The sequence below is a fragment of the Panulirus ornatus genome, chromosome 10, assembly GCF_036320965.1.
Source record: "Panulirus ornatus isolate Po-2019 chromosome 10, ASM3632096v1, whole genome shotgun sequence".
Lineage (NCBI taxonomy): Eukaryota > Metazoa > Arthropoda > Malacostraca > Decapoda > Palinuridae > Panulirus > Panulirus ornatus.
The window spans coordinates 52,819,849-52,830,433 of record NC_092233.1 but is presented as its reverse complement, the minus strand read 5'-3'; the positions used below and the strand labels follow the sequence as shown (position 1 = coordinate 52,830,433).

Here is a 10,585-nt window from a genome sequence, read left to right as displayed (position 1 = left end):
TTGACATGCTGTCGGTGGATTGAATCAGGGCATGTGAAGCGTCTGGGGTAAACCATGGAAAGTTGTGTGGGGCCTGGATGTGGAAAGGGAGCTGTGGTTTCGGGCATTATTGCATGACAGCTAGAGACTGAGTGTGAACGAATGGGGCCTTTGTTGTCTTTTCCTAGCGCTACCTCGCACGCATGAGGGGGGAGGGGGATGGTATTCCATGTGTGGCGAGGTGGCGATGGGAATGAATAAAGGCAGACAGTGTGAACTGTGTGCATGGGTATATATGTATGTGTCTGTGTGTGTATATATATGTGTACATTGAGATGTATAGGTATGTATATTTGCGTGTGTGGACGTGTGTGTATATACATGTGTATGGGGGTGGGTTGGGCCATTTCTTTCGTCTGTTTCCTTGCGCTACCTTGCAAATGCGGGAGACAGCGACAAAGCAAAATAAAATATAAATATAAATATATACATATATATATATATATATATATATATATATATATATATATATATATATATATATATATATATATATATAGATTCCTGCCCCCGGAATCATTTCTATTCTTATAAGGCTCCTGCACTGCCCAGGGAGATGGCGGTCTTCACTGGTCAGGACCAATGATCATAAAGTGTAGTGATGCATGTGCATCTGAGTGCAGAGAGAGCAGGGAAATTATGTCGTAAGTGCTTAGTGTCTTTACTATTGTAAGTACATTTTGGACAAGAAGGATCTTGAGATATGTTGAAATTGTTTTTGTAATGTTGCAGGAATGGGTGATGTCCAAAACACAGATGGGAAAGTGATTCATGTTTGTCTGGGGAGTGTGGCCTCTGATGAGTTTATGGTTGGTGAGTTGAAATTGAAGACCAAACTTGGGGGGGCAGCTGTTTGGTGCTTTTCAGGTTAATTCAGTGTGTATTTGTTTTGTTACTGTTATATTTGTTTGGGTTGTGGTAATCTGTGAGATGTTACTTAAGCATGAGGCAGGGGAAAACATTTCATTTCTACTTGAGCATTGGTGGTTAGTTAAGATATGAACTGTGCTGTTACACAGAACTGAGTGCCAAGCTGATGAGGTGGAATTGTGCTCAGAGGATTGATATGTCACTGAGTAGATGTTCAATGTTTGTAGCTGCAAGGAAGCCAGTGATTGTTCTGAATGCACTATATTGTGTGGTTTGTAGCTTTGATATATTTCCTTTTGAGAGGAAAAAAGAGCAGCAGGTGAGTTATAGTTTAAAGTGGAGTGCATAAACTGTCTGAAGAGGATGTTGAGTGATTCTCTTATTGTCCACTTAGTGTTCTAAAGGAACTTAATTTGTGTACTGCCTTTGTGTTGATGTTATTGGTGTGTGGAGTGAATGGCTGTGTACCCATTCAAGTTGACTGGAGGGTGTGAATTGGATCTGTGTCTGTCTGGGATTAGAAGAGTGATTTTAGACTTCTGTGGAAATGTAGACATTCTGTTCATGGTGAACCAATGTTCCAGCTCTGTAATGTATTGCTCAATGTTTTTTGTTACCAGTGTGGTGTCTGTGTGTTGTGATGTGATTGTTAGGCTATATGCATATGAAAGGACCTCTATGTTTTGGTTTGCTAAAAGTAATGGGAAGGAAGGAAGAGCCTGAAGAGGATTGGAGAATGAAATGCTGCTTTGGGAACCCCGATGTGGAGTTTAAGTGTTTCAGAAGTGAAATCACTGTAAGTAACTCTGCTTTGATTGTTGGCTATGAAACCACTTTTTGTCACTGTTGTGGAGGGTGGTGTTAAGTATTTTTGGGGAGGAAATCTGTTGGGCAACAGCATTAAATGATCTGTTTATGTCTAAAGCCACTAATACATATAAGAGGGAGGGCTGTGGTTGAACAAAGCCACTTAGGATATGTTGTAGCATGGTGGTGGAACATTTTGGTCTGAAGCTATGCTGTGTGGGTAAGGAGGATGTTTTGTTTAATTTTGATGTGGATCAATTTTTCACTTTCAACACTGAGGTTAGAAGTGATATAGGGTTGTAGAGGTGGAGTGAGTTGGTTGGTTTGGAGGGTTTTAGGACTGGTATTATGCTGGCAGGTTTCCAGATGTTATGGGTTTAGTTGTGAAGCCAGGATTGGTTGAAGATATCTGTAAATGCTTGGATGGCATATGCTCCAAAGTGTTTAATCTGAAAGTTTGCTGCATTGTCAGGGCCTGTAGCAGGAGAGGTCTGTATGGCTTTATTTGCACAGCTTTTTTCAGTGGAAGTGAAATGTTGGTGGAAAGTTATTTCTGGATTGAATCCTTGTCAGGTATAAGTTTGGTTTGTGGCTGATTTTTTAAAATCAGCCACAAAGTTAAGTTTGGTTTATGGCTGATTCTTTGAATCCTTGTCAGGTATTAGTTTGGTTTGTGATTGATTTTTTAGTGTCTCAGGAGTATGTCTGTGTTTTTTGGGAGAAGGGATTTCACTGGATGTCAGAACATCTGACAGAATTCAATCCTTGGAGACTGAGAGGTCTATTCAGCTGGAAGTGATTAGAATGAAGATATCACACCTGTGGTAGTTGCTGACTGGCCAAGGGTAGTCCTGAACTAAGCAAGGCAACACAATCCCAGTTAAGTGGTTTGAAAAGGGGGAGTGAAGGCTAGCACTTCCTCGTTGGAAATACTTTTTGGAAGGTTCTGATCCATACATTCCTAGTAAATAAGTTTCAAGCTCATTTGACACACTGCAGAGAAGAGAAAAGGTACAATCAAGGAGCTTTGCATAGGCATGGCTTTTAAAATATTTCACACAATGACCTCAAAGCTTAACTTTGAACCCAACACTAAATCTAAGAAGAGCAAAGTAATGCCTTTTATAAGTTTGATGAGATAAGCATGGCAGAGTGTCAGTAGTATCTTTGACCACAAGAATCTGTATCTGTATCCCAAGTGATTTAAAAGCACAAATATATTTACCTTCAATTTTAGTTTCAGCAGAAAGGCGAGTGTAATTGAGGAGAGCAGCATTTTCAAGGCACTTCTTTATCATGCCTCTCACCTCTTCGGGCGGCACAGGGGTCACTATATCCTTCATCAGCACCTAAAACACACAAAATCTGGTTCTGAAGTAATGAAAGCTTTTTTTGCTCATGCAGCAAGTCTAGTAATTGCATAATCTTACAATAAGAGAAGGAAGTTCTGCACTCATGGGACCCCATTTCTGAACTTCATTTACCAGCATACAACTTTTTCAATTTTCATACACTGTCAGCATTTACAATTTCATCACTTTGCTTACTGTCAGCAAGAGCGGGAGTTTGCATACGTAAAAAGGGGTCATGTATGCCATATTATGCTCAGAGACCTCACTCTACTCACACAAAGCTCTCCTCTTTATATAAAAGAATTATACTTTAACTCACATTCAGGCTCTCTACAATCATCTATCCCCATGTTCACTTTTCTGCTTGGAAGTTTAATGGGTAGCTTTAGAGGAAGAACTAGTAATAGGCAGAGTGGAAGGTGGGTACAGGGTAGCAGTAGAAAAGTGTTTTCAAGGCTCCTGTCAGAAGAAAAAGCCTTTTTATATTTCAAAATGTCATTTCTTCCATTAGCAGGGTTCATCTCATGAGAAGTGTTTTCAAGGCTCCTGTCTGAAGAAAAAGCCTTTTGATTTTTCAAAATGCCATTTCTTCCATTAGCAGGGTTCATCTTGTGAGCATGAGTGAGAACAGAGCTATGTGAAGGACAAGGAATCTATTGCAATTATTCACAGAAGAGGTAATGAAGCAAGAGAGATTTTGTAGAGATAATCAAGGGAGCACCCAGAGCAACTTACAGTGTATCACACAGATCCATCCAAGCATCTACTAAACAAGATATTTGCTGAGTTTCACAGGCAGCTTTGACTGATGCCATCCAGACAGAGTTCTCTGGCAAGCAAGTGTTGAAGCCAGTTTGTGAGTATCATGGGAAGTTTGAATGATTTTTTCTATCTGTAATGGAGTGTATCAAGCCAAAAGAGCTCAAAAGTGAGGAGAAAAGATGGACAAGCAGTCTCCAGAGCAGTCCTTTGTGGACTCCATATAGTTTTTTGGAGTATGTTTGGGAAATATCAATGCTGCCCTTTTTCTACTTCCAACTTGAGATAATAATGTTTTCATACCAAACCATGGCCATTTGAATTACTGGTTGAAAACTCTGGAACAAACTTCAGGTTCCCCTAATCTAAGTGTTCAAGGAAATTGAGGAGATGATGCCTTGAACTCGAATAAACTCACTTACTCCTAGATCCAAAATGAGAGCAATGCAGAAAACATTCTCCTGTGTCTTTGAAGGCTGTGTTGAAGGCACCTTACTCTCGAAGATACAGGAACTTTTTAAAGGGCCAAAATGGTTGAGACAATCTAATTCTGAGTTACTGTATGAAGAAAGATAAAATCTTGCCCAATCAGTTACTGAGATAAGAACATTCCTGTAGAAATTTGTTCCACCAAGGTAAACTGGCTTTGATCCAAATGATGCAGACCTGGCAATTATGCACACCAAACGAAAGATCTATGATTATGCATGGAAGTGTGTGCTGCACACTGAAATGAGAAGCCTCTCACCTAGCAGCAACATGGCATTTGTCTCTTCTGAACTAGTGCACTTTCCTTGATGTTCAAAAGAACCTCCTATGTACCCTAGGGTAAGACCAAGAACCCTCCCTTTATGGCTGGATAGCTTGATTTCTTAAACTAGTAACCTTTACGTGAGTTCTATTTTGGGTTATGGAAATCATACCCAAAAGAGCAACAACAAATAGCTTGAGATTCCTCTTGATTCTAAGAGGGATACCAGCAACCTCAAGCCCTTGATTGGTTTGGCTGGTACTCTTCTATTACTGACTTGGATGTGGAGATCTGAGTAAGGTCAAGGAAACCACCCAGGAATGAGTAGCTACAATACCCTAATGTTCTACTAGAGTCTGGGCTGGAAACCAGGAAACCTCCTGCCTACGGCAGGTTAGTCAATTCTCATATCACTAGCCAGGATGCAAAACTCAAGAGCTGGACCATTGACATTACACAGGAAAGAACAGCAACAATATTCCAAAGTTACTCTGAGTCCTTAGTAGGAAGTTGGAAACCCTCTCTTCTTTAGTTTGGTGGCTGGATCTCTTCCATCCCTGACCTGGATATAGATAACTAAGCTGGATAAGGGAAACCACACAGGAGAAAGAAGCAACATCAAAAGTGTTTAAATTCATTTTTAGTATTGTATGCAACCCATGTGGTAGCCCACTATTCTATTCTACTCCACTCTATGATATGATAGTTACAAGGACTAGAAATCCACTTATCAAGAAAATATCATTATACAGAGAATATGAGACAAAGAAGAGCAGCCTTGGTAACCTTCAGCTCAGGTCAAAAGCTCAGAAGATTTATGAAATTTTTTGTAAAGAATACAATGTAGCTGAACCAGAGCCATTTCAAGCAAGAAAGGGATGGCTAGATAAGTTTATTCAACATCAAAGCTACACAACATGAAGGTAATGGAAGAATCCGCCAGTACTATATGCAATATCTCTTTCTGTGAGGTTTTTGAAAAACATAATCCCCACATAAAGGAGGGATGGGCAATTCTGAATTACCCAAAATACTAAAACAAAATAACTTGAAAAACAAGAATCTTTGTTGTCTGAAACATCCACTTTCCCCAAGCATTTTGGATAATAGAGCTTTTACTGAATTCAGAAAAGCTAAAATTGCTCTTTGACTGGAAGATCCATCAGTTTGTAAGTAAACCAACTTCAAAGACCTATCAAAGGAACCAGTCGATAATAAAGACATTGATCACAAAATAATAAGTGATCAAAACACAGTGTGCACAAAAATATTTTGTCTGTCCCCAATACATTTTCAAGGGCTATACATGCTAAGGTTTATTGTGGGTACAAGCATATGACACTCTCAGGGTGAAATCATCATACATCTAGTCGCTGAGACCAGTATTTCTAAAGTGGGAGCACCAGCATCCTGCCTCAATGTGCTTCAGGCTATCCTCACGGAAAGATGCTCTTTTTAATTCCTGGCTGCCACTTCATTTTGGGAATTTCACTGCTAGTTGCTACATCTCTTCCATCTATGCTTCAAGATAGTGGCACTTACATTTCTAAGGAGGAGAAAGCCTGAATATTGCCTCTAAATAAGGAAATGTGGGTACACACGAGCTTTCTAGATGCACTGGGTGTTCAGACAGCACAATCAGGCAACTGCATGCCAGTGCTCATTGCCTCCCTGAAAAATTCATCCCATTACCAAAACCTATCCTTGGTCACCCAAGGAAGACAAAAATCTATAGATAACCTCCTAAGATGAGAAGTTTTGAAACAACCCCACATTTCAGCTGCTGAATTCAAGAAAAGCCATCGAAAACTTCTCGGAAATGACCCTCAAAGAACCATTCAACATCACCTGCAAAAGGACCTTCACATTCCCTTATGCAACCCAGTTGCCAAACCCTTGTTTACAAAGGAAATGAAATTCAAACAACTTACAACTGCAAAGAAATACAAGGACTGGAGTGAGCAATATTAAAGTGAGGTCATGTTTTCCAATGAAAGTTCCTCTGAGTGGGCACAGCTGAGGTAGGAGAGGATGAGGGAGCCAGAAGGCACCAGCTGGTATGACTCTCATCTCACAGTGAAGACAGTAAAACATCCAGATGGTGTGATGATTTGGGGTTGCTTTTGTGATGCAATGGGTAGGGGAGGGTTGTACTTCTCACCTGAAAACACAACAATGAATGGAAAGCAGTGCATTAAGGTGCTAGGTGATCATCTGCCTCCTTTTCATGAGGTTCAAGGGTATGCTCCATTGTCATAAGACTTGAAAGGTGATGAACTGGTCACTAGAAAAGAACATTCAACTGCTGGAGTGGCCTGTGAACAACAGACCCTAAGCCAATCGAGAACTACTGGAACCATATGCAAGTCAAGCTTGTTCCCTGCTACATCTCATCAGTGCCTCACCTAAATCAGGAGGTCATGAAGCTATGGACTTGAAACACGAACCTAAACTACTTCTCCATGCTGAGACATCCGCAGAAAGTAATCAAGGCCAAAAGAGAGGTGACAAAGTACTAAAATGTAAGTGTGACAATGCCAATGAAAATTAATGGTGATGGACGAGGTTTTTTGTGGACACTGTAACTTTTCAAGTATTGATAAAATGTAACATGTTTTGATGAACAACAAAATTCATTTACCACAAGACCTATCATTACACTCAAATGCTACAAACTACTAACTATTCCTTCAACCACCATGATTCTTTCCATTAAAAGGCTTTAAGATACATATGTATTTGGATATAGCACAATTGGATACAATAAGATTGATATAGCACAAGCACCTAAATTACTTCCTTTTTGTTTTTATAACATGAGCCATTGTGATAAAATGCAAGCCCAGTTGGCTGCGAGGTGCTGATGCTGCCAATGTCATGTTGATTACTAGGTCAGTTTTCTGCTAGCATTCACTGAGTAAGGATGTATCATGTGCCATTCATATAATTCTACACTTGTGATCATATGCATCAGTCCTTACTATGCCTAAGCATCCAACAAGCATCCCTACTACTAATGAATCTGCCAAGAGGATAAGGAAGACCTCAAGGAAATGGTTAGAATATGGGATGAATTTGAGTGTGTCTTGCATGTAAGCAGCTGCTCACTGTTATGGTTTTAATGACAGCAGCATGCTCAAGGGATTGGCCATGGCAAAAAAAGTCTCCATTTATGGTGAACTCCATTGCAGCTTCATAACCTTTGGTGTCACACCATTTACAGACTACTGGCATAGGGCAACTCTAAGGCAGTGTTTTAAGAGGGTCCTACTGATGTATTTCTGCCAAAAGTTCCTGCCTAAATAGATCACTATACGTGTTTTTCTTTTTCTTTCTTATTTGTTTACAGTTTCTCACATCAGTGAGGTTGTGCCAGAAACAGATCAAGAAAAAGCCTCCTTTGCTCATCATCAACTAAGAAGTGAATAAATCAGGAAAGCCATTTCTCACCCAACTATTTCAACAAAAAAATGCATTTCAAGCTTCTGGAAAAACCAAACCCCCAAATAAGCTGAAATTTGCCAAATGTACCAGAATAACACAGTGTATGCCATCCAAAATGCCTAAGTTTTTTAATAAGCTGGTTGAACACTGATGTAAAAAAAAGATTCCTAGCCAATCAAAGAATAGATAATTATTTTGCCTTACAGATCTTACCACTTTTTTAATAGCAAAATGATAGTTAAAACAAATATATCCCTCCTATAAAATGAAGGAACTTCATAAAACAATAACAAGACAAAAACCATTTACTAGTAGCTTACTGATAACAGGAGTAAGCACCAAAAATGCATGTTATTGAAGTGTCCCTCAGGGAAGTGGGGTCACCTCCTTGTTTATGTCGTTATTTTTCATATTACGATAAAGTCCACCTAGTTCCAAATATCTCAACAACTTCTATAATTTTTTATACAGTTTCATGATCTTGGTCCACCCTTATCATTACAATAATCATAAGTGATGAATTAATGGTCAATAACCTCATAAAAAATTTATCCAATCTATAGAGTATTTTTTCTTCCCTGTACCCAGTGATAGAAGTAATAATCTTACTAGTGTAAAATCACTATATAATATATTCTACATATATTAGGCATTCTTGTTTGATGAGTATACTTCACAATATAAAAAATGTTGTTGAATCATAAATCAATAACTTCATTCTCCCTTGACAACTTAGCATCATAAACCATCCCCAGGATTGTACTTGGGTTCTGAATGTATTAGTCTACTATACCTGAAAAAGTAAGGTAAACTTTATGAAGTGAAATCACAAATACATTCCCATCAGATATATTTTCTTAATTTCATGCATCTTTAGTCTTTTGCTTCAATGTTTTAGTTTAAAACATATATCCATACAGCTAACCATATTTCACATATATTCTTTTTATATGATTCTCTTCAATATGTTCTTACCTAATTCCTGATCTAATAATCATCTACTTCAGAAAGAATATGGGAAAAACCCTTACCAATCATATTCCAGAGGCTTAAAGAAACATGAGTGTAACAGATAGGTCTATGTTTTCTGTATGTATTGTACATTATTTTTGATGCTCAAATAAGGCTGAGAATTATTTGGTACATCATTTTCGTTACTAAGTATTATTTCATGCATATCTGCTATTTCCCACATTAGGGAGGCAATATCAAGAACAGATGACTGGGCCTTAGAGGGGAAAAATCCTTACATGGCCCATGTCTTTGTTCCTTCTTTTTGAAAAGTAAACCAGGAGGGAAGGATTTCCAGCCCCTGCTCCCATGCCTTTTAGTTGCCTTTTACGAAATGCAGGGAATACATGGGAAGTACTCTCTCCCCTATCCCCAGGGATAACTAAGCATCATTTTGTTTCACTTTTTAGGCCTATGGTCCCTAACTCCTTATTCATATGGAAACATATGTCAAAATTAAGTACACTTTCAATACAACAAAAAATTCTTGGTCCCTTTCTCATAATGTATCCTGACCCATCTGTATCTGTGACATCTACCTCCATTTTTCTTCATTAAATACTCTTTCTAGCTCTGTATACCTGAGTTTCACTTTTGTATCATTCTGTAACTTTCACTTTCTCATATTCTGTCAAAATGAATAAATGAATGGAGACAATATTTATCAAACTAACTTAAGAACTGGCACTCTGAGAATAATATTCATATCAAACCTCTTAACAGGCTCTTCTCAGTAGCTCTTTTATTATCTGAACAGCTCAAGTGTACCTCAGTATCATCTGATGAAAAAAGCGTTTATTGGAACAACAACAGGGTATCATGAGCTACATTCAGATTCAGATAAAAAGTAGAAACATAAACATTTGCAATCAAAGGAATATGTCTCCTTCTGCACTATTACCAATCAGTATCTTCACTATGGAGATAGGCATCACCAAACTCAACCACACCACACCCTCAATAAACCTAAATTAATTTCAAATGCTATCAAGAATACACTCTCACCTTCATTATACTTTAATGGGTAAGGTCAAAAGTCATCTTCATCACACATTCATCTTCACTATATCCTTAAATGTCACGTTAAAGGTCATTTTCATTTTTATGTCCTCATCTTCACTGCATCCTTATGGGTCAGGTCAAAGACCAGCTTCACTACATCTTCATCTTAACAACATCCTTACCTTCACTACATCCTTAACACTTCTTATTTTTTACCTGGCCAAGTAAAAGACTGTCATTACTACACTCTTATCATCACCAAACAATCTTTTTCATTGCACACTCATCCTCACTAAACTTTTACTTCACTACAACCTTATCCTGACCACATTCTCAATACCATTGGTCTTTGACCTGATCCTCAAGGGTCAGATCAAATGCACCTTCACCACATCCTAAGAACCACTGGCCTTTCACCATACTTGTAGTAGCATGTGAGCATTGTGGTGCCAAAAGCTGGAGGAGTGGATGTTCAGATGACAAGCTGTAACAGAGCAAAGATCCAGCACCAGGATACCAGCCTGGCTGGATCTTCAACAGACATATTCTT

General features: G+C 38.7%; 1 protein-coding gene across 1 annotated transcript in view; it reads right to left on the bottom strand.

Moving 5' to 3' along the window:
- Nucleotides 1-2,093: 2,093 nt before the first annotated feature.
- The window catches only part of Cadps (calcium-dependent secretion activator 1), a 1,554,015-nt gene continuing 1,545,523 nt past the window's right edge, over nt 2,094-10,585 (bottom strand). The window contains exons 23-24 of the mRNA XM_071665310.1: nt 2,942-3,065; nt 2,094-2,191 (exon numbers count right to left, since the gene is read on the bottom strand). Of these exons, the coding sequence (XP_071521411.1) occupies nt 2,094-2,191; nt 2,942-3,065 (222 nt within the window). The remainder of the gene's footprint in view (nt 2,192-2,941; nt 3,066-10,585) is intronic.